This window comes from Lepidochelys olivacea (genome assembly GCF_965140295.1).
Source record: "Lepidochelys olivacea isolate rLepOli2 genome assembly, chromosome: 17".
Taxonomy (NCBI): domain Eukaryota; kingdom Metazoa; phylum Chordata; order Testudines; family Cheloniidae; genus Lepidochelys; species Lepidochelys olivacea.
In genome coordinates, this window is record NC_140427.1 from 1,309,921 (window position 1) to 1,335,140 (window position 25,220).

Sequence of the window (25,220 nt, forward strand, 5' to 3'; positions counted from 1 at the left end):
GTAAGGCAGAAGTCAAAAGGTCATGTGCCTTTAACCAATGAAAAAGTGGAAGTATATGACCCCTCCCAATCTAATCAGTGAAGAGATAAACCTTCCCTTTAAATTGCCCTGCCCAGAACAGTGTGGGTTCATCTGCATAAGAACCTCTCAACAAAGCAGTGTTATTATCCTCAGATAACACCCCCCAAGCAGTGTAGTTTCAACAGTACAAGCATAATCCTCCATGGAAGAGCAGTGCACTCCATAGTAAGCCAGCATGGCTATCACACCTCTCATACTGTAGATACACTGCAGAGCACTGTAGATACACCTGTGTAACACCTCTCCCTAAGCAGAAAGTAATGGGAAAATGCCAGTGTGCTGGTAATTCTGTAGAGTTTTTGGTGAACAGGGTGACTAGACTGGATATCTGCAGTCAGAATCTTCCCCAGAGAATCAGGTGATTTACTTCACAATTCCGATTTTAGAAATGCTCACAATCTGAGGGAGAGGAACATTGGTCAGACAGGTATATAAATGGTGAAGCCCAAGAGCTTTGTTTGGGACAAGAAAGGCTGTCCGTTTACAGTAGACATCATTTTAAGCAGATATACACTGATATTCATTGTGATTTGGTTCCATTACAACAGGATTTCTTCCTGGCTGGGACTTGGTAATGGTTTCATTGCTTGAAGATCAACCTAATATTAAATTCTCTTCTTCGGACTGTCTGGAAAGTGACCAACAAGACAACCTCATGCAGACACAAGGGGACCCAAGCTCCCCAGCTCAGCAAACTGTGAGTAAGACATGAAATCTCTTTTCTCCTTTCCAACAAGGACAAGCCCAGCTACAGTGCTTAACAGTTGGTGTACTGGGACTCAGATTTGTCCATCCAAAGAAATAACACAAGAATAAATTCAGAACTCTTTATGGTAACAGATGGCACCAAGAATGCTGAATTGGTGTACAAGAGCAAACATTTAAATTATATTTCTGAAGTGTCAAAAGCTTACATATGGTGCTGAATTGTAAGCCCTATGGTAACTCTTCTAATGGACTTCATTACTCAGGTACAAAAATAGGCAACTTACCTCTAATAGGAATCAGTTATTTTACAACTAGTAATGGTTTTGAAGTAATTTTTATACTGTTTCCTTACAGAACCATAGAAATTAGAGATTCAAAGGATTAACCCATCTTGTCCATCCCCTGCCAATGGAGGATATCACCAAGTGCTTCAGACTTGATTGTGACTAAGTCATGAACTGAAAGAAATTCTCTGGCTCTTACTGCTCACATATTCAAACTGTCAGCTTGCTAAAAAAAGAATACTGTAACATTATAGCTGATGATTTTGGCATGTCTGTGTCCACCACCTGGTTTGGTACATTGCATTCAACTACAGTGAAAGCAAATATGATTCCATCATGAAAATTCCGGGTGGTGGATTAACAGTATAGTTGTCCAAACAGCTTGGCACAACTACCTCTATGATTTTATAATACTTCTTTGTGAAACAAAAATGGCCTACCTGCAGACATGTTTCGCTTGATTGAAGAATGAAAAGAGAAGGACAGTTATAAAATAATATTAAAATTGGTCTTCATTCATCCATCAAGCCAAAAATGGCCTAGAGTTGGATTTGCTTTTTGGAGGAGTCCCTCAATGAACAGAATTTCTCTGTGAAAACCAGATTAGCACTGACTGCTGTTTAGTTGCAAGAAATGCTCAAACTGGCATCGCACATCAGGATACATCAGCTTCCCCTTAACATCTCAATACAGTAGCTTATTGAACTAAATGAATACCCTTGATTGTCACAGCAGCAATGGGTGTTAGTGCGACTAAACCATTCAAATGGGATGTGTATTTAGAAAAATTAAAAACTAGGACTCTTGACAAACAAGTTCTTATGTAGATTAGTGATCACTGAACCATTACAGGTTTTTTATGACATGCTGCAAATTCTTCAAGGTCCCTCTCTCTGCAGGGAACACTGTATTTTCATGCAGATTTCCCTGAAGGATCTTTCTGAATCTGCAAGTCCCTCCTTGAATATACTTCTGTAGCCCAGTGTTCACTGTATATTGAAAGTACCAGCTCTTGGAGTTCAATGGTCTTTAAATGTATGTAAATTTTGCCTTGCAGGATAATCCCAGTTTCAGTTGCCAGTCGTATGATCCAGACAGCAGGACAGAAAGAAAAAGTTCAGAATCTTCTCACAGCCCAAGTCCCTCTTCTCCAACCCAGGATCAAATCCATGGGAGATTTCCTGCCAACCAAGGAATTCACTCTGGCAAGTGCAAATTTAAAGTCTCTCCCAACGCTGAGAAATTCAGAAGGTATAGCTATGAAGAAAGCACTGCAGGAAACTATGGCAGGTTCCTCAAGAGCAGCAGGAACCCCTTCCATCCTTATAAAAGAGAGTTCAGTGAAGATGTCTTCCAAGAAACTCATCCAGCCCTCACACTGGATAGTAATTCCTTCAAAAATGCAAGAAGCGTTGAGGGTTTTGAAGAGCTACCAGGATCTACAGGCACTAGAGAGTCAGAGTCCTTTCCCACACATATTCAGAACATTTCCACAGAACCGACATGGTGCAACAATCTCCAGTACAACCCCACAGGCCAAGATCACAGTTCCCAAGTCATGGTGAGTTATCATACTACAGAGGGCTATCATCAGGGTCCTCAACTACTTTTGGGAATAACTCCCGTTATCCATGGCATAACTGAACCAACAATTAGTCTTTCAAAGTTGCTGGCAAGAGTTCACAACAGACATCTATAACACTTTTGTTGAAGTTCCCCTTGCAACTCCCTTTCCTCAATTAAAATTAATTCTTAGAAGTCCATAGAAATGATTTCCCTATAAACCCAATATGTGGACCTGAAATATTCAACTTTCCTGACAACTAAGATTCAGGTAGACCTAACTGAGTGGTGGCTCCCATTTAATTGGCATGCTACCATGGAAAATTGTACTGCTGTACGGCATTCACAAGGCATGTTCACAAACTGTAATGTTTCATTTCAATTCTATAGGCAGCAATAAATAGGCTTCAGGACAATCTAAGATCAGATTACTATAAGGAGGTTTGGGCTGTTTATATTTCATGCATGTTTTACTTGCTTTGAGATTAATAAAAGAGTAAATATAAGGAAAGGTATAAAGTCTGTAAACTCCTTTAAATTGCAACTCTTTGAAATCCATTATTTCAATTAAGAGCAGGTTTCCTCTCTACATTTCGTCCACTGTTCATCAGAAAAAGAAAGTTTTAAGGCAGAAGCCTAGTGACAATGAAAAGACGGTTCCCTACCTTTCATAACTGTCGTTCATCAAGATGTGTTGCTCATGTCCATTCCAATAGGTGTGTGCGCATGCCGCATGCACGATCATTGGAAAGTTTTACCCTAGCAGTACTTGTCCAGTTGGCTGTGGAGCCCCCTAGAGTGGCGCCTTTGTGGCGGTGTATATAGGTCCCTGCCGACCCGCCACCTGTTCAGTTCCTTCTTACCGCCAGTGACAGTCGTTGGAGCAACTGGTCTCTTGCTTTGCGTTTCTTAGCATTTTTCCATGTATAGAGTTATTACTTTTCATTAGATTGTTAGTCAGTTGTATCAGAACGTTTTAAATTGGGGGGTTTCCATCCAATATTTTCCCTGTCGCCGTGGCCCCAGGGGTTCAAGCCATGTGATAGGTACAGTAAGCCTGTGCCCAGAGGGGATCTGCACACTGCTTGTCTAAAGTGCCTGGGAGAGGGTCCTTTGCAAGACAAGCACACCATCTGCAGAGGCTTCAAGCCCAGAACTAAGAGGGAGAGAGACTATTGCCTCAAGCTTCTCTGGATGGAGTCTGCTCTACGGCCCCAACTGGCTCAAGAGCCAGCACTGGCAGCCTCGGTGCACAGCACACTGGCCTTGGTGCGGGACATCTCGGCACCGAGGAAGAACTCACATAAGAAGCATCGGCACAACTCCCCCACACGGAAGGCCGGCTCATCAGTGCGGCACTGTTCACAATCCCCAGCCAGGGTCAAGTCTCCTCCAAGCAGCCCCCCAGCTCAAAGCCGAACTTTTGAAGGTGCACTGGCCCAAATCCTTGCCCTCCCTTTGTGAATCATCTGTCCCACTTTACCGTGCCTGGTCCCAGATTACTTCAGATCGCTGGGTCCTTAGCATGGTAGGGGTGGGATATTCTATCCAATTTTGTGCCCTCCCACCTTCCCCGTCCTGCTTCAGGGACCCCTCTCACAAGCAACTCCTGCTACAGGAGGTGCAATCACTCCTCGTGCTGGGGGCAATAGAGGAGGTTCCTCAGGAGTTCAGGGTCAGGGGGTTCTACTCCCAATATTTCCTCATCCCCAAGGCCAAGGGCAGGCTCAGATTCATATGGTTTCCGACTTACCTGAATATGCTGGTGAAAATAAGATGTGCATGTGACCTTTTAATAATGACTTAATTGTTTTTAATTTGCAGTTCTCTCTTGTAAACTTGAAAATTATATTTCCATATTTGTTCTCAGTCTGGCTATTTCTCTTATGCTGCTGAAGCAGAAGGGTAGTTCCCTTTTCTCACTTATACACTATAGTAGAACATCAGAGTTACGAACAACAGAGTTACGAACTGACTGGTCAGCCACATACCTCACTTGGAACTGGAAGTATACAATCAGGCAGCAGGAGAGACAAAAAAGAGTAAATACAATACAGTACTGTTAAACGTAAACTACTAAAAATAAATGGAAAATTTAAAAAAAATTAAGAAGTTATGGAAACTGTTTCTGTGCTTGTTTCATTTAAATTAAGATGGTTAAAAGCAGCATTTCTCTTCTGCATAGTGAAGTTTCAAAGCTGTATTAAGTCAATGTTCACTTGTAAACTTTTGAAAGAACAACCATAATATTTAGTTCAGAGTTACGAACAACCTCCATTCCCAAGGTGTTCGTAACTCTGAAGTTCTACTGTATATGCATTCCTTGAAATAGTTCCAAGTGGTTAAAAGACACTGCAAAGCCAGTAGGAGAACACACACATTTTTGATATATAACACACAAATATCAGTGATAATTTTTAAAGTGATGTAGCAGATTTAAAAGCAGATATTTAGAACACTGAGGTTGCCCTGCCAGTTTGCATTGGTTGGTAGAGAGCTCAAATCTGTGGTTTAATCAAGTTGCCAGGATCATTTAAATAATGCCAGCTCTGTGGTTATTAGAAATTACCCCACTTACTCACATATTATGTGTTTAAGCTATTGATCAAATCTGTCCATCAGTCTTTATAACAGCTTTATAATAGAAAGCAAAATGTAGGTTGAGCTTCTCTCTTTTTCTGCAGTAGTCTCCCTAAATGTATTGCAGCTCTCCATTCAGTCTTCACTCGTACTGGATTTTGCTTGTTATCTGCTGTTACTGCTGGAAGGATAGACAAGCATTTTGAATATTCGTACCATGTCAGCATCCCTGAGGCAAGTCTGTAGGACTCTGGCAGTGCACTAAGTGTGTGAAATCCTAGACAGAGAGATGGGCAGCAGGGGAGAGGCCGAAGCTGCTGAAGTCTGACCAACCTACCTGCCTTTCTTGGCAGTTTTAGAGATAGCTCCTATTCTACAACTAGATTTTCTATAGCAATCAAGCTAGCTGATGCAGTCAGTCTAGTTTGATTTTCCTCTGTAACCTGTTTCTCCATATTTTTTGATTCCCAACTCTCCCTCCAGCTTTGTGCATTCCTTCTATTGACAACTGGGGGGGGGGGAAGGGGGTGGAGAAGGAGTGAAAGAGAGGCAGAAAGACCTAAGGAGTGTGGGTTATTCTGGTCTGTAAAGAAAAAAAGACAAACAGAAATGATCATTTTCTGGATTTTTCAATTTGCGTTAGAGGATTTTAACAACAGCCGCTTTCTTTCTAAATAGCAACTGTACAAAAATCAGTAAGAGGATGTTCCTTCTAACAGCTCCAGCAGATGAAATACATTCCTGTTAATACTTCTTGTCTGAGTAGAAATAAGTCCAAGAAGGGCAGAGAAAACATCCAAAGGCAAACTGGAGACAGTAACTGAAAGGTTCAATGTATTTACACGTCTGTTGTTTTCTGTAATAACTCCTTTTTTGAATATATTTCAGCGGGATTCAGAGGTCAAGCTTAAGACACCTCCACTGGAAGGGCAGCCCAGTCTGTACTGTTACCAGCCTCCAGTACAGCAAATGTACTGCCCCTCACACCCATTTCACCAGGTATGTGCAATGTGTGGACAACTGAATTAACTGAATGTCCTACAATATACTGGTCTGGTGACTGTGACTATAATACACAAGAACTGGGTGAACAGTATCAACTAATTCTGCATTTGCTGGGAAGTTCCTACATGAATAGTCTCATGTTGCTTATGAAAAAACTGTCAAGGAGAAATAGAGATAAGTGAATTTTAAACACGGTTACACAGAAAAAATAGCCTATACAAATATTATGGTATTGCTTATTTAGTCTCTTACAATGACTCCTAGAGAAAACCAGTTCTGTTAACAAGTTAAAAGATTTTACATTTGTAACTACCAGCTCCATCTAAACCCTGGAAACCCACTGTACTCTGACAGTTGGAACAAAAATAAAATACATTTAATGTACCCTCAAACAAAAATACACATAGAAAAATATTTTAAAAATCTGGGTAGTCCACACAGCTTTAAACAGCCAAGTGCTGCTACAGCTACAAACCACCTTATCTGTACTTGATTGCCATAAATTATTTATTTTGCAGCTTTCTCACTATTATAGTATAAACCTCCTAAGATTTGCAGAAGGGGAGCCTACCTCCTGCAGATTTTAGGAGGTGCACAGATGTAGGACACCCCTTGAGTAAGTGCACAAACTCCTGGAGAACCTTAGATGATTCCTTGGGGGGTCTTCTGAACTTCTAGCCACCGTGAGACTTTGCGCTCTGAACACCCACAGCAGGTCTCGGGAGGCTCATGGACCCCTGACATAGGTATTAGGAAGCTCGTGGCCCACTGACCCCTATAGGCCCTGCCTTAGCATGTTCTTGGGGAGCTTCCCATACCTCCATAAAACATAAAAGGGGCTATGGGTATCCCCACCCCAGCCACATCTTCACAAGCCTTGAGAAGTTCATCAGTGCATCAACACCCCTTGGCAGGCTCTGTAGGAAGGAACAAACTTATTAAGGTGTGGTAGAAGGTGGTCAGGGATGGCACCTGTGAGATTCCTAAGGCTCAGGTGGAGAGAGGGTTTAGTGAGCCTCCTGAGGTACACAGTCTTGCAGATAGCAAATCTATGAAACCATGTGTTCCTATTACTATTACCCTTGTCTTCCCTCTGCCTCCACTCCCTCCATTATGTTCTGTACCTACCTATTACCCTTTGTAGTTAATTAGATTACAAGCTCTTTCAGGACAGAGACTGTCGTTTACTGCATGTTTGTACAATACCCTACACAATGGGGCTCCATTTCTGGCTGGGGTCTCTGGGCACTACCGAAATTCTATTAATTAACAATGTGGAGGTTTGTCCTCTCCTACAGACCTCTGGAGGTCCACAGGACTGGGGCATTGCCCACCATATCTTTTCCCCAGCCCTCCCCAAGACTCCTGTTCTCTGCAGCCCCCAACTGCCACACCCTGCAGACATCCTATAGTGTGCAGGAGCTGAATACCCTTCCAACAGACCTTAGGAAGTATGCAGGAGCTAAATATATACAGGGAGGATTTGGGAGAACAGAAGCCTTGGGAAAGATGACAGAGAGAACAGGAGTGTTTCTTCTACCCTGGCTATGTATAAGAAACCTGGCTAAGGCACAATGGCACTCCCTAGCATGCTGCTGTATCTCATTGGAGCCACCAACTAGCCAAAATTAGCTCCTCAGTTCCCCACAAGCTAGGTTGATATTACAATTTTAAATCTTAATAACTTTTAAAATAATTTTCTCTTTGGTTCTCCGAACTTGTTTCAACCTGAAGAGTTCAGCAAACCATAATTTCTCTATGTGACTTCTTTTTTTAAGCTATAAAGTGGCAAAAAAAGCATTACATTATTTTTTTTAATTCTCACCAACAGCTCTTTTTTGGTTTCATAATTCATGAGACCTTTGCCTGATTAACCTCAAATTTAGTAGAAAAATTGCTCCATCCATTGGTAGTCCGAATCTACCAGTGTTGAAGTGAACATTCCTTTTTTGTGAAGTGAGTCCAAAACCAGACTTACAATGAAAGCAGTTATGAAGCAGCTATATAGACAGTAAAATCAGATTTCAGCCTGCTGCCATGGCACCATTCTGCCTCCACATCATTTAAATATACAGCCACACACTGCATGTAACTTTAGCAGAAATACCATTTTGGCTGCTAATTAATCTGTACATTCTCTTCATGTTCTTTATTTCCTACGAAGGCAGATACCCCATCCCTTTCCAGTGTTGACTTGATGCCAATATTGTTACTACATGTTGGCATTAACTGGGTTAAAAAAAAACTACAGTGTAACCTCTGAAACACAGAAGGGAGTAGCTGAGCAAGACAAGAAGGGAGTAGCTGGGCAAGACACAACAAGCACTACATGAAAGGAAGTCTCCATCCACCTGTAGCTGGCACTGTGACAGAACTCTCACATGTAGCAGGTTGCTATTATAATTTTCAGCATTTCCCTTTTTAAGTTAATATGATAAAGGTAATGGCAATATATGCTAGTGCCCAGAGATGAAAATGACAGGCATGAGCAGCGGAGGCTGCAGTAGGTAGAATTACTGTCCAGCACCAGACACTAAGGTGTGAGTGCCGCATATGATACAAAGTTTGTGAGAAATACTATTGTAATGAAATGCGGTCAGTCTTCAGCAGAGCAGAACCACCACCAAAGCTTTACCCTGCAAACCTTAACTGGAGCAGAGCAATTTGGCTTGCTAAAAATGGAACACAAGCAAATGGGGCCTTTAGCCAGACAGAAGGCTGTCCAACTCGTGCCTCACATCTCAATATAGAGGTGAGAGGTCAGCTCCCTCATTAATTCTGCCAGTAAGATAAAATGGTCTCCCCTTCCCCTTTAATGGGCACAAGATAGAAAAAGACTCATAAGGAAACACCTTCTTATTGACCTGAAAGTAATAGCAGACATGCAGCTCTTACTGAAGTCACCCACCCACCATAAAACATGGACGCCTTTCATGCCAGTTATGCCATGTCATAACCAGTACAAGCCCATCATACTGGACCCTTCCCCCAGGCGCCAGTCCCTCAAGAAGGAGCAATGAAACCAATAAAATAGAAATAATCTTTAAAACACACAGTTCTTGTTTTTGGTAATGACATCACAGTTATTTCCATCTCAGTCTCCTTTGCTTCCAAAGAGCCACTGAAACTAATAAAATCAAAATTACTGTATAAACGCCCAGTTCTCTACCCTGGTAACAACTTTGAACCCAGGAGGGCAAGTCAGACACCTTTGGAGGTGTAACTTACGGTAGTTCCAGGGGCTGTATCTTTGCCCAGTATGTCTGTTACTGGAGCAGGACACAGGAAAGTGGAGAAGTTCTCTATGTCCTGTTTCTGTCACTCTTGTTTGTCACTGTCACAAACAAGTTCATATGTTCAGTATGTTTCTCTATATGGTTCTGGGGAGATTGCACCTGGAATAATGCATTCAGTTCTGGGCAGCTCAGAACAAAAAAGGCTCTGGCAAACAGGAGGGAATTCAGAGAAAAGCAACTGAATTTACGAGGAAACTGGAGGAACTGAACCATTAAAAGTATAGCTTGAAGGGACATGATACCTACTGGCAAATATTCAAAGTAGGTAAACAAGGAGCAAGGGAAATTATTGGTCCAACGAGATATTAATTAGTAAGGATAGGATAAAATTAAGAAAAGAGAAATATAAGCTAAACATTAAGAAAAATTTCCTGACAGTGAGAGCTGTTAAACTGTAGAATAATCTCCCAAGGGAAGCAGTTAAAACCTGATAGCATGGGACTTTGGAAAGGAGACAGGATAAAGCATTAAAAGGTGTGCAATTGAGAATACTCCTGCATGTACTGCAATAAACTAGATGGGACCTATTAATGGCAGTTTGTTTTCCCATGTCCAATTTGCATAATTTTGTTACAGCAATATCATCAAAATAGAATGGCCATTGATTCAATTATTTACAATGCTCAGAGTTCAAGTCTCAAAAAGAAGCTCAGTTTCATGTTCCTAGGCTGCTACTGACTGGACAAATGAATTGCCTGATGTTTCTCTCAGGGCAGCAGAAGAAGATGCTTTCCTTATTTTAAGATTTATTTGTTTTCATGTGTACTCTGACACCACTCATCCTTTAGAAGTTGCATCATCATGACTAAATTTAGTCAGCAAGCAAGGAAGGCTTTGTTGTGCTTAGTCCTATGGTGCAGAATGAATTTGCCCCATTGGGCTTCTGTCTTAGTTTATCTCATCTCCACTTTTAAAAAACGTTCTTTCTTATCCCCAGAGGTTTTTTTAGTAGTTTTAATCTTTTGTCTTATTTTAGAGTTTTAGTCTTTCATGGTGTATTTTACTGTTTGAAGTATTTCATGCTGTTTTGGTTTTTTTTAAATCTAATAGTTAATGCAATATTTTATTTTTCTGTGTAGTGCCATATTGGGTTGGTGGAAGGTATCCTCCGAAATATGTTTATTGCTACTATTAATAAAGACAGTTTCTGGGAGTTTCTTGCTTCTTTTGCTTTTAAGTCAATTAACTTGTCTTTTTTCATGTTGTCAGTATTCCTCAGGAGGCAGTTATCCTGTAACCTATATTACCTCATCACACTATCCTTACCAGAGAATCGCTCCTCAAGGGAGTCAAGAATCCCAGCAGCCTCTGTTTCCTAAACCCATCTACTCCTACAGGTAACTAACTACCTGTTTTTTTTTCCAAGTCTAAATGTTAGGGGAACCATGCTATTTAGACCGCAATACAGAATTTGCAACATAGTGCCTGCTCCCATTTGTCTGAAACTTATGAATCATGAAATGTCCTAGATTCTGGAGCAAAGATAGAGATAAAGTCATATGGAAAGGAGTTCACAAACACTTCACACACTTTTGAGCATGTAAATAAACTGCAGTATGTGTGTGTGTTTGTGTGTGCACATACACACTCTTCAGTTTTAATATATCAAATATATAATATTAAATTATGTGTTTGTTATCTCACGAATATGGGGCTCCTGGCAACCGATGGTCTTTTCCAGGGTATGAAATAATGCTAATTCTTTTCTGCTGAATGTGGGCAATGAATGGGAAAGACAGGGAATATGTCTCACACACACACACGCTCTCTTTGGAAACACAAGAAACAGCTGGTAAGCAATGTTTTCTATGAAGTTAGTTTCAGAGTAACAGCCGTGTTAGTCTGTATTCACAAAAAGAAAAGGAGTACTTGTGGCACCTTAGAGACTAACACATTTATTTGAGCATGAGCTTTCGTGAGCTACAGCATCCGATGAAGTGAGCTGTAGCTCACGAAAGCTCATGCTCAAATAAATTGGTTAGTCTCTAAGGTGCCACAAGTCCTCCTTTTCTTTTTATGAAGTTAGTGTTTTCCTTGTAACGTATGGGCTTTTTTTTCACTCTTGTACCATCTGCTTTTTCAGTGAAACTAAACCCTATGACACTAGTGCTGCCTCCAGAGTCTTCTCAGTCCCCATTGTCCGGGAGTATTTGAAATAAATCTAGCTGTCCTGCACGCATGAGCTCCTTTGGTGACCATTTTTCAGAGTAACAGCCGTGTTAGTCTGTATTCGCAAAAAGAAAAGGAGTACTTGTGGCACCTTAGAGACTAACCAATTTATTTGAGCATAAGCTTTCATTTTCGTTCCAGTTGCATCCGAGCTGTAGCTCACGAAAGCTTATGCTCAAATAAATTGGTTAGTCTCTAAGGTGCCACAAGTCCTCCTTTTCTTTTTGGTGACCATATAACCTGTATTAGGGCTTCACACTGCCGCCCATTCCAGTGTGTGTGTGCCATTCACATAAAATCAATAGCAAAGATCCTAGTGGGAACTCTTCTCCAGATGACAGTTTGCCAAAGTAAACTACTACAAGTTAACCTCAAGTTTAAGCCCTTTGTCATTGTCAGTCTGACTTTCCCCATGGAGTCTTTAGCAGCCTACACATTTGAGCTCAGTGTTAACAAATACATGCACTGGCAAGACCCACCAAACTAAGTTTGAAAACCTTGGACCTGATCCTACACTTCATTACACTGGTTTTACACTGATGTAACTCAATTGAAGTTAGACCCTTTATGTGTATGGCAACAGTTACCGCTGAAATCCTTATACAATATAACCGATAGCCAGGGAATTACTTGTAACAGCCTCATGCAGCCTTTAGAATCACCAGGATTCATCTTATTACAGGAAAGATCAAACAAAGGAGTTGCACATGCTGTAAAGTTCTGTCTTTTTTTCTGTTACTGAGAAATCAAATAATACAGGCTGAAATGTGAAGCTATCAGTAAAGGTCATTGTTTCTTCTTTGTTCCCAAAGCATCCTGATCTTCATGGCGCTCAAAAACAGCAAAACAGGGAGTCTCCCGGTCAGTGAGATTTACAATTTCATGACGGAACACTTTCCTTACTTTAAGGTGAGCTCATCATTTTAAAAATTGCTTTCAATACCTTTCTGCTTCCCCATTTCCTTGAGATCTGCCTGTCAGCACAGGGTAAGAGACCAGGTCCATTCTACTGAAATGGATAGTTTGCTTGTTAGAATATAAGAGTAATATCTAACCATTGACATAGTATACGTCTCCTAGCCCTTTGGTTTTCAAACTGGGGTGGGGGTGGGGAGGTGAGGTGAGGTGGAGGGAAGTGTAAACACACTGTGGTTATCAGGGGCCACAAGCAGCACAGAGCACGGACACTTCCAACTCAGCTGCCACAGGCCCCATCTAGTGACACCATTAGGAGGCTGTAGCCACCACTTCACTGTGCTCAGGGAGGGGGCTCTGCTCAAGTTCAGGTCAGGTAGGCAGCCTTGAGCGCCTGCACTGCAGGGCAGCCAGATTTGGTGCGTGCCTGGTGGGTCTTGTTGTAGGCTGTAGCTTCATGCTGTTGGAAAGCAGCAGCACACAGGAGGCAGAGTCTCCTTGGCAGCTGCAAAATGGTCTCACTGGAGCAGCAGATAAGAACGGGAGGCAGCTGGGCAAAACCGCTTCAGACAGAGGTGTGCATTGGGGAAAAAGGAGGGCAACGAACCAGGAATGCCCCTGCCTCCCTATTTCCTGCAGGCACCCAGCACCCACCACCCCCTGCATCTTTCCATGCAACTCAACCCCTGCCTCCCGCTCTCCAAATATCTGAATCCCCTGGGACATAACAGTATAAAATAACTGCAAGTTTAGATGCCTGGGCTACCGCTCTCCTGTCTTCCATGGCAGATGGGAGGGGGCGCATAGGACACGAATCTCCGAAGGGGGATACAGCCAGAAAAAAAAAAAAGTTTGGCACCTCTGCCTAGTCCAGGAGTCTATTGTGTACTCAACATACTACCCTAGGCCTATGCAGAAGGGATGGGTATTATATAGGCACAGCGGTTCTCAAACTGTGGAGCAGGACCCCAAAGTGGGTTGCGACCCCGTTTTAATGGGGTTGGCAGGGCTGGCGTTAGACTTGCTGTCACAGCATTAGTCCCGAGTCAATCCCCACCAGCATCTTTATAATAGAGTTTAATGCAATATGCACTCTTATTTTATACTGTTATGTCACAAGGGATTCAGATATTTGGCCAAAAACAAACAGGAAATTGAACAACATGACAGTGACCTGGAAAAGTGTTTTGGTTTTTTTTGGTTTTAAGGCAAATCACAAAGAATCTAAAAGTTAGACAAAATATGGTGCTCCAAATCAAGGAGTAATTCAGAGTCTTGAATTTGTTCTCTAATAAAATGACAGTCGCCTTCCCCTTATTTTTAACACCAGGTACATGAACAGGTACATGAATTAATAGCATGCTAAACTATGATGCCTCATGGCACAATGCACAAATTGTGTGATCTAAAGCCAAGTATTGCATCTTTATTTGAGGACTATATTATTTTCCTGAAGAATAAAATCAGTACATTTCAAATCAAAAAGTCTGTTTATTAAAAACATATAAAAATATATATTTTATAAACAATAAACACTCCTGTATTTATTCACTAGTTTGAAGTTACAATGCCTTATGCTTCACACCAGATTAATAAAAGAAGCTGTTCCAGACCCAATGCTGCTATTACCAGCATAAATACATAGAATTCTTAGGAGTGGGAGAACCTTGCTCCACTAAGTCCTTCTTCCTGTTCCTGCCCCTTGAATGTGTTCCTGATATAGTGTAAAATGGCAGTGAAGATTATATACAATCTTCCTTTATCCATCCTTTCCTTAAAACACATTTTTCTGCATATATTCCCCTACAGCCTTTGACCATCAATTCCCCACTCCAGTAACAGTCAGAGAGAAAGTGCTATTTCTGATACCTTTCCCTCCCATTCATAACTCCACAAGATGTCAACTCAACTCCCTGGAGTGTGAACAGTTCTTTACTCATATCCTTGTGTCCCCTCACTTAAGTCACTTAAAAACCACAATGAGAATGAGGTTCTCCTCCTCCAATCAATCCAAGTGTGCTATCAGTAAAATGACAGAGGGTACTTCTGAGACAATCACACATTTTGCAAGAAGAATCTTTTTACACCTTAGTTTTATAGTCAACTAAATTCCATAATTTCATCCCAAACATCCTTAAAATAAACTGAAAACGAAAGAACTATATCTTTACTTTTGGGCAATCAGCCATAGCTCTATCTAATCTATAAAATTACCAGAATCATCCACCATACGATAGGTTACTGCCCTATTGAACTACTTGCTCTCTTTGGAAGTCTTCCTCAAGATCCTTGTGGAGTAGTTCCGTTTATATGTTATCCTCAGCAGTCACACAAAAATAGTTTTTGTTTTTTCTATCAAAAATCACTCAGTAGTTACCAGAACATGGAGCCAAGGGGTGGGGAAGCAATTACAGTTGGGGAGAAACCATATAGTACAAATGCACATGGGATCTTGCTGGGAAATATTAGATGACACAAGCCCAGTCAAATTAACTTCTACTCACTGCCACAGCAAATGCAATTTCTATGATGCAACAGTCTCATTTCTAGTTGAAACAGAGCAATCCACCTCCTACGTACTAAAAAACATTCACACAGCTAAAGTGGAATTTCTCTTTGAAGTACCTCTCCCTTCTCTTGAGAGCCAGTTTTAAAAAGAAAGAGTTTTGCAAGATCATAAAACTCTTTAAACTTCAAGAGGCGGTCAGGATCAATGGGTCTGTGCAGAGTAACATTAGTTTATGTATATATAAATTGGAGATAAAAATACCGTCAGTGGTGTGAGAGGTTAGAAAAGTTTGTGGTCTGATGGGATCAAAACACAAGGTATTTTCCCTCTCTTAAATTCCATGCTCCCTCCCACCATACTGCTCAGTGTGAGACAGGAGCCAGTTAGTTACCAGGTTTCAACTGTAGAGCAGCAGCTTTGGTGAGGTGGTAGGGAGGTGGTGGAATCTCCTTCCTTAGAAGTTTTTAAGGTCAGGCTTGATAAAGCCCTGGCTGGGATGATTTAATTGGGTATGGGTCCTGCTTTTGAGCAGGGGGTTGGACTAGATGACCTCCTGAGGTCCCTTCCAACCCTGATATTCTATGATTCTATGATTCTATGATCAAAGCTCGTTAATACTGGACAAGAAAAGTCTTAACTTAAAAAAAAACAGTTACCAAGAGAAGATGAATCATTAACACATTGTTGGACCATTCTGACAACTGAACTGGGTAAAGTGTTGGATTTTCCCTGACAAGCATCTTTGAGATCTTGATGTCAGAATCAATTCATCACCTGGCATCACTCTTCAGAGCCGTCCTCTTACTAATACTTTTTTGTTTTAGATGTTCCTAAAATTATTTCAAAGCATGTGCCCCACCCTTTCTGAAAACCTCTGGGAAGCATATGCCACTCCCTACTTTCTCTACTGCTGAGCAGAAACATTAATTATCCTTACTAGGTAGGAACAGGGCAGACATATAATCTTTCATTTATAGGGCTAGAAATAAAAATCTCATGTTCTGCTTTTTAAAAAGCTATATCATTCACTATCAAGTATACACTGGATGTAAGGGGAACATCTTTATTGTTTATATTTGGAATTGGTTGGCATCAACTTAAAGATGACCTGCAAAGTGGAACAAAATTGGGCTGCTTCCCCATTTGCTGCTTTGTGGTGAATAAAGACAGCTCAGTTTTTCTGCTCATTTTTTAACATTAGAATTAAAGTCCTCACTCACCCTGAAGACTCTGATGACTGATGAACTAATAAAATGGTGATGTCACATGAGCCAAGAAAGTGAAAGTGAGCTATTAAGAAGGGAATGGATTTTTTTCAGATTGGTTAACACACTGTGTTTTTGTTTTTGTTAACATCTATTTAACCTCTGTCACTAATTAATATTTTGAATAAAAGAAGCCCTTGTTAAAGATCCAACATCCTCACCCATTCAATTAAGGTGTCAAGGATACTCAGTAAATAATCCTTATACCACTCAGTTGTCCTCCAACAAAGCTAAGGAAAACCAAATTTTAGATTCCTGATACAAGCAAAACAAAACTAACAACCCTCCTCCCCCACAAATCTTTCAGGCCTTCATTATACATCATAAGGGAAAAATTGGGCATGAGCCCCATTTTTAAAAATTCCTTTGCCGGTCATCTTTAATACTAGGCAAATGTCACAAACCCAATAAGCAGGACAGCTTTTTGTGTGAAAAATGTCCATGTTTGTGAGATTTGAGAATCTAGAGGGAACTTAATTTATATCAACAAGAAGTTTTAAAAAGAGGTTAAAAATGAATGCAAAGAAAGATTTTTTTCTTACACTACTCTCTCTCTCATAGATAAGTCTGTCAACTTATCCTGAGCAATTTATATGAAGCATATTCTGAACATGGATCAGCCAGGGCATATGCACAAGTGTGCACATCTTGTATAGAAGGGTTTCATTTTCAAACTCTGATATTCAGAGGATGAGACAGTGAAAAAAGTTATCCATAGTTGTTGCACAGAAAATGGCTTCATGCCTACCAGCATTAATAATAGTAATAATCTTCCTTTATAATATGCTGAGTGCAAAGCCTGTTTTCAACATCAATTTCTTGTTTCCTCTCCACAAGCACAGAACTTTTGGGGAAAGGATCATTTGAGTTGCTAGCTGACAGGCATATGTGAAGCTGCATGTTCTTTATTTTTTATTGGTTCTATAGTGACCGAGGAAGAAGGCTGAGCAGCGGGGCTAATGGCTGCATCTATCATCTTACAGCTGAGTGTCTCAGGTTGAGTTCCACCATTATGCATTGAGCACCTTTTTTTAAGATTATGCCCAACTGGCAATGAGCTAATATAGGTTTTGGCCCCGGTGCAGTAAATAAAGCAGACAGCATTATCATGTAAAAAGAAAAGAAGTACTTGTGGCACCTTAGAGACTAACCAATTTATTTGAGCATAAGCTTTCGTGAGCTACAGCTCAGCTCACGAAAGCTTATGCTCAAATAAACTGGTTAGTCTCTAAGGTGCCACTAGTACTCCTGTTCTTGTTGCGAATACAGACTAACACGGCTGTTACTCTGAAACCTGGCATTATCATGTAGTACCTACCAAGCCAAGAGTGGAAAAGTAACACGTATCAGAGATTGACGTAGGAGGCTTTTGATGCCAATGGCCCATGCAAATAAATATTCCTGCTTTAAAAAGCAGTAGATGAATACTGATGCCTCACATATAAATCACTGTGTTCCCTTGCTAGGTGAAGGAGAGCAAGAGGTGATTCAGGACTGTGGGAATAAGGATGCAGAGATGAATCCAAAATGTACAGAAGTGGTTTAGAGAAGTAAGAGTGATGCTTAATGGTTGGGTTATATACAAATTTTATATAACTATTGAATCCATGTCTCCAAAAATCAGAAACCAGTGGTATAATAAAACTAAAAAACAAAAGCAAAACTTTTACAGAGTAAAAGAGAACAGTGCTAATTAGTTCCAATAACCATATTCCAGATCAGTTACCAGTTAAATATCTCTCAGCAAAGTTTTACTGTGTATATCCCTCATGGAAATATGGAACGATGCCCCCTAAAAAACACTTTTTCACAGTTGATATCAAGTAACAAAGACAAAACAAAAGCTGATTTCTGGGATGACTAAGTCTCCAACATGAAAAACTCTGCCCTGGCAAAGGAAGATGAATCCACTTCTCTTTTCAAACTTCAGTTCTAAATAGACAGTGATGAAAAAAATCCAGTATGTGAAGTTATACCTGTAAGTAAATGTCAGATAGAATGTCAGATAGAAATGTTTTTCTTCTTGTTTTGCATTTCTAGGCCTATACAATGGAGAAAAATCTGCTTCTACTGTAGGTTTTTTCCTTCTACTCTCTCCGAGTCTTTGTGATTAAGTGCAAAATTTTCCCTCAGGGCAAGGAGGGAACAGTTTTTATCTCACTGATCAGAGAGTGCTTGAATAAAAATGGCAGGGAGGGGAGGGTGTTATTTTATTGAAACAATTATATGTATTGTTCAAACTAAGAACCTCCCAATTTCAACAATTGCCTTAAAAATAAAGGTGAAAAAAAGACAATAGTCAGGTGTGAGGAAACTGTTTTGTCTCATCTGGAAGACTTCTGACTCAGCCTAATAGTTATACAATTTGCTAACACACAAAATTACACCCACAATAACATGCTAAGTCCTAAAAGATGTCTATTGTGACACTCAGGCGAAATCCAAGTAATGTGTAGCCATTTGGTTATTTGCTTGAATTTTTTCTAGATGTTCTGAAGTGGACTAAAGATGCACCTTCTTTGTATAAAGAAAAGGAGTACTTGTGGCACCTTAGAGACTAACCAATTTATTAGAGCATAAGCTTTCGTGAGCTACAGCTCACTTCCTCAGATGCATATCGTGGAAACTGCAGCAGGCTTTATATATACACAGAGAATATGAAACAATACCTATTCCCACCCCACTGTCCTGAAATCACTTTAGATAAGCTATTACCAGCAGGACAGTGGGGTGGGAATAGGTATTGTTTCATATTCTCTGTGTATATATAAAGCCTGCTGCAGTTTCCACGATATGCATCTGAGGAAGTGAGCTGTAGCTCACGAAAGCTTATGCTCTAATAAATTGGTTAGTCTCTAAGGTGCCACAAGTCCTCCTTTTCTTTTTGCGAATACAGACTAACACGGCTGTTACTCTGAAACCTTCTTTGTATAGTTAATTCTTCTTTTGATTTTTGTAACCTCACTATTGAATGCTCCAGTGGCCACTGCTGTGCAAAAACTGCTAGCTGGAACTTGGTGACTGTCTCATAAACTTCCTTGCATCTTAAAATGTCATGTTTTTCCATCACTGCTAACCTCTGGCATATTGTCCTTGTAATCCAAAAAGAAGAAGCAACACAACTATTATCAGCCAAAATCTCTACCTAAATATGATTTCAAAAGCACTTTAAAACGTTAAACAAAATGAAGGGCAAACTTCTTTGTCAGTGCTAGGTACAGCCATGTGAAAAGTCATGGGTTTATTCTAGTCTCACCCTTTTGATCTGGCATGCAGCCTTACTGCTTTGAGCTATGAACTTGCAAATCTCATGAAGAAGAGCTGGTCAGTACTAGGACAGCAGACCCAAAAAAAACAAAACAAAACTAAAAAAAAAATCACAAAACTGAGGATGCTGCAGGAAGTGATAATAGGCCTAACTGAAAGTCCACTGGTGTCAATGGAGGTCTTTCCATTGACTTCAATGGTCTTTGGAACATACCTTCCACATGTGACATTATTCTCTGTGAATCAGTACTGAACCAATGCCCCACTTACGATAAGTAGAACTGAGCATCTCTTGGATGGGTAAAGGATGTTGTGCTTCTAGTAGGAAGGCCTTTTGGTAAAAGAGAGGTTCTGTCTGACCATATGTGATCATTAAGAATCCAACCGTTCTTTTCATCCATTGTAAAATACTGGACATTATCATGTAACTACTCTTCATAAAAAAATCGGCTTGAGAATGGGAGTGAGTTCTACATAAGATTGTGGAACAAATTCTTAAGGGAAGTGGTGAAAGAATCATTGCTGGGATCTTTGAAAACTAAACTGGTCAAACAAAGCATAGGCAAATACATGCCTGGAAACAATCTTGTGAAAGTCCCTTCGGGAAATGAATAGATCTGAACTATTGGCCCTTTTCTAGCTCTAATTTCTTTGGGCAGCCTCTCTTTCAAACCACTGTGTGTTAACAGTTCTTTACCTTCATTAACAATACACAAAGCTATCCTTTCAGCAGAGAACTGGAGACACCGTAGAGATATATTTGGGAATCTATCTTCCAGTTCACTTCTTAGTTTGAATTTGTTTTTCCAGACAGCTCCAGATGGTTGGAAGAACTCTGTACGCCATAACTTATCCTTGAACAAATGCTTTGAGAAAGTTGAAAACAAGTCAGGTGGCTCTTCTCGGAAAGGCTGTTTGTGGGCACTGAATCCAGCCAAAATTGATAAGATGCAGGAAGAGCTTCAGAAATGGAAGAGGAAAGATCCAGTTGCTGTGAGGAAGAGTATGGCAAAGCCAGGTTAGTAATATGCTAGCGCATTAGTTCTCAAACAGTGATCCACAGAACCCTTCTTAGCAGCAGGCGGTATAAATATTTTGAGAATCAAGCAATAGAGGAGGATTTGGGTGCTGGGAAGGGACATGATCCATGTCCAAGGCCTGTTGCCGGCACCCAGTGCCGAGAGGCTGAACAACAGCTTGAGTTGGTTTGTTACCCGGTGTGCCATGTCCAAGGCCTCTTGCTTATTAAATGGTTGGCAGCACAGAAATGTAGGATTAGAGCTAGAGTAACAGCTGTTTTTGCTGAGAGACTTCCAAATATTCATAATGCTACAGATCAAAAGGCACTCTGGAGCTTAGAGGTGTATTCCCTATCATTTCAGTGAAAGATGTATCTCCCTTGACATCTGTCTAATCTTTGATATAAAAGAGACAGAGTTAAGCACTGAGGAATAAAACTTGGGGTTATTTAGCATGCGACTATCCCATCTTTAAATGAAAAAAATTACTTTATGAAATACTCACTTGAGATTTATGGGTACTACCTGTGTCTGTGTTTCCACACTAGGTACCAATTTCATTGCTGTTTTAAGATTGGCATTTTCATCTCGTGTTCATTTTCTGAGCAACACTTAAAATTCCAGTTGCAACCTAGGCAGACTCACACAAGCTCAATGTTGGGTAGGCATTAACAGTATTACATCAAATTGTAATTTGGTTTTGTTCTGTTTTTGTCTTTTAGAAGAACTTGACACATTGATAGGAGACAAGGCTGAAAAACTAAGATCTTCAATCGTGTCCTGCAATCCAACTGGTGTGGCAAGTTCAGCAGTTTCCAGACAGATGTCAGTCCAGCCCCATTCTCTGTCTGAGCCATCCCTGTCATCTAATATCCAACAGCCTTTACACACCATTCACACAACAGGACCTCTACGTGCCAAGAACCCACTACCAAGTTTGCTTGGAGGGCACCAAACTCCATGTTATACATCACCACAGGTTTTCCCTCAGATCTCACCTACCTTAATGCAACAATCACCTGGTATCCCTCAGAGCATCTTCCCTTCTGCAGATACTCAAATTGAACTCAGAGCACAACCTAGCACCACCCAAGACTCACCCTTGCCAGCCCAGACCCCTCCCATACATGGTATGAAGATGTTGACAGAGCACTCCACAGCCAGGACAATGCAGGACACACTCATGCAAGAAGCAGACATGAGCAATGATATTGATGCTCTTAACCCTTCCCTGATTGACTTTGATCTCCAAGGTAAGTGCCTGATATTCCACTAAATGTTTATTTGCTATTTGTACACTTATGATATCAAGAACTAACCATAGAAGAAATCTCCTTTTCTCCTTGCATGCATGAAAAAGCAATGACTAGACAAGTGACCATTAGTTCTTTTCTTGGGCTACTTGTCCTTTCCACAGCCAGAGAAAAGCAGTTCACTAAGATTCATTATCTCATGCAGTATAGAACTTAATATTACTTATAGAGACTGTTACCTAGAGAAGACATAATTTAGAACCAGAACTTGGAAAATGGTTTACTCCTTGCAAACTCTGTGGTCCCTAAATACTGTAATGCAATATGTCAAATGTAGCCCTCCACCTCATCACACATATTTCCTAAGTAAAAAGTATCCTAGACATAGTTATTAGATGAATGTCAGATACAATATCACATGAGAACAAGAAAACATGTTTTTATTTGAGTGCATGGTACATAATTTTTGGTTGCATTCACCATTATTGTTACAATCCTCTTCCATTTTTTTGCTAAAAAAAAATTTTAAAAAATGCAACTTACTCTGTATACAATTTACCACAGATGTTTGAGTGATCACTTCACTGACTTCCTACACTTGGTTAAGTTTGCTGAAATGATTGTGTATTGCAGACATCAGAGCTCCTGTTCTCAGCCAAACAAATCTTCATTTGACTAGATATAGTGCTCAAGGCCCAAATCACCCTTCCACTGCAAAAATAATGATTAGTGGAAGAGCCAAAGTTAGGTGAAAAATCTCCAGCTTAGAGGCTGTAGAGCTCCTGCTGGATCATGCCATAGGAAGGATAGGTTTTGCCCAGCTGCAGGGGACAAGAGGCATACCAAACATCCTCATGGAAATACAACAAAAATAGAATGCAGCAGTAGAAATGGAAGAGGCACAGTGCAAGCCTGTGGATCCAATAGGGTTGAGTGCACATCATTATTACGGCAAGGCACTGTGCAAAATATTGTTCCAGCTCCATTGACAACAAGATCTAAGGGAACAGGGAACAATGGTATCAGAAGCTGCCAGACTATCTCCAAATGGTCAAAAAACCCTGTAGGGTATAGATTTCTCCTTTAGTTACTGATGACTAAACAGGTGGATTTTTAAGTGCACCATTCTGCACATTTCCAAATACAAAATTCAACAGTTCATGCCTCTCTCTTGGCTCCTCAACCTTTCTAAATATCTTATTTTGTGTATGCACGTATTTGTGTTCCCTGCACTCTGTCCCTTTGACCCCCCTGGCATGATGCCACCAAGCACCAGCCCTGCTGTTGCACAGATTTTTCAGCCATTCCATCTTAAATTACTTCCCTTTCTCTACTCTATGGCCTGTTTTATTCTACAAAATGATCTGGCCTTAGGTTTGGGGTTCACTGTCTAATAAATGGGACTTGTTAAGTTGTCAAACATCTCACAAACTTAAGGCAAATTCTGTCTTCATTTACATGGAGTATGTCAAACTTATTCTAGGAAGAGGGGTAAATTATATTTCACATTAGGATGCATAAACCGTGCTTACAAGTTTAGGGAGATACGCTCCCCCATATCCACAGAAAGTCTCCCACAAAAAGCGAGCAGAGAATATGGCCCTCATGCAGTAGCTAAACTTTTAGTTAGTGTCACCTTTGTGTTCTGCATCATTCGGTGAGAAATGGCAGCGTACATCTTCAGGACAAGCAGCATTTCTGATGTTTGCTTATTTGACCATTTATACATGCCGTTACTTGATCTGACCACATAACTGCAGTAAACGCCATGTGCAGATTAAGCACACAATTAAGCACACATTATCTGAAAGTCTGTCCCACTGCAGTTTCGTCTACACTGAGCTGAGGGCATGATTTCCACCCACGCGAGCTCCTCCCATCACTTGCCAGGCTGCAGCTACACCTGATTTTAAGGGCCTGTCTACACTTACAAGGCTGCAGTGGCGCAGCTGCTGCTGTAGCACTTCAGTGAAGCTGCTACCTAAGCCAACGAGAGGGCTTCTCCCACTGGCATATGTAATCCACCTCCCATTGGCGTAACACTGTCTACAGGTCAGTAGAACTGTGTTGTCGCTCAAGGATGTGGTTTTCCACATCCCAGGCGACCTAGTTATACCGACAAAAGTTGCTAGCGTAGACCAAGCCTTAGTTTCATTAGAGCTAATGTATGTCTCCTCAAGCTAGGAATCACACCCCAATTCTTAAAGTGTAGACATACTCAAAGCATCATCATTAGTTGAGAAACCAACACCCTGCTGAGATGAACGGGGGGGCAGTTTGCACTTTTAAAAGCTGTTGCTAGGTATAGTTGAAAATTCATCAGTTCACCTTTTCAAAGGCATGTTCATGACAATACGTGCTAGAAATGTGTTTTAAATGGAAGTATACATGCCGCTGAATGGGAATTTGTCAGCTGATGATGTAAAACAGTTCTTGCTGTCCGTTTTATTTCACAAGTGCTCAGCAGTAGACATGATGCACCAAGAGTGGACTCACTCTTAAAAGAAAAAGAAACAAAAGCAAACACACACACACACACGAAAGCCAAAGACTACATCAGTGTGTTGGTTTTGTTTTTTGTTATAGGAAATCTTTGGGAAGAACTGAAAGATGACAGCCTGGCTGTGGATCCCTTGGTTCTCATTTCAACATCCCCAATATCCTCTCAGTGCTTCCCTTCTCACTATCAGATGGATAGTAACAGCAGCAATAACCTCACCACCCAGAATAGCAATCCACATAGCAGCTTACCTGACTTACAACTCACTACGCTTTACTCTGCCTTTATGGAATTGGATACAGTGTCCACAGCCTACTTGAATAATTCTGGATCCAAGCCTATAGCACTAGTGTGAACCACAAAACAACCCAGTTATATTATTTTTGTCCCAAAACAGTCTTAACAGTCACACTGTTTTACTTACTCTTAGCACCTTCAGGTAAAATAAATCAGAACTGTGTCCATTTGAATGAGAACTATCTTTTTTTCCCAGAACTGGGCTGCAGGAAATTCAAGACCTCTCTAATACTACTGGTAGCGTATTTTTTTAAATGTTGAAAAAAATATGGTTCACTAGCTTAAAGACAAAGTGATGTTGACCAATATAGCCATCAACAGCTTAATCAAGCCATCCATCTTTTATATTTTCATAAACCAAATTATGGCACCTGGAGAAAAGAAACAACTGTCAAATATTTTTATGAAAGATATTTACAACTTAATGCGCAAGTCAAGGCATACAGAAATAAAATCTTCTCCAAACACTTTTCTGAAGTTAGTGATGTCCACAACTTCTGCGGCAGATC

At 40.6% G+C, this 25,220-nt stretch overlaps 1 protein-coding gene across 1 annotated transcript; it reads left to right on the forward strand.

Annotated features, from left to right (window-relative positions):
- Nucleotides 1-655: 655 nt before the first annotated feature.
- FOXN1 (forkhead box N1) lies at nucleotides 656-24,769 on the forward strand (the record flags this gene model as incomplete). The annotated part of the gene is made up of 8 exons (XM_084650824.1): nucleotides 656-778; nucleotides 2,131-2,634; nucleotides 6,105-6,215; nucleotides 10,727-10,854; nucleotides 12,499-12,595; nucleotides 20,453-20,660; nucleotides 21,384-21,914; nucleotides 24,501-24,769. 8 exons carry the CDS (start codon nucleotides 656-658, stop codon nucleotides 24,767-24,769), a joined length of 1,971 nt encoding a protein of 656 aa, XP_084506950.1.
- Between the last annotated feature and the right edge of the window lie 451 nt (nucleotides 24,770-25,220).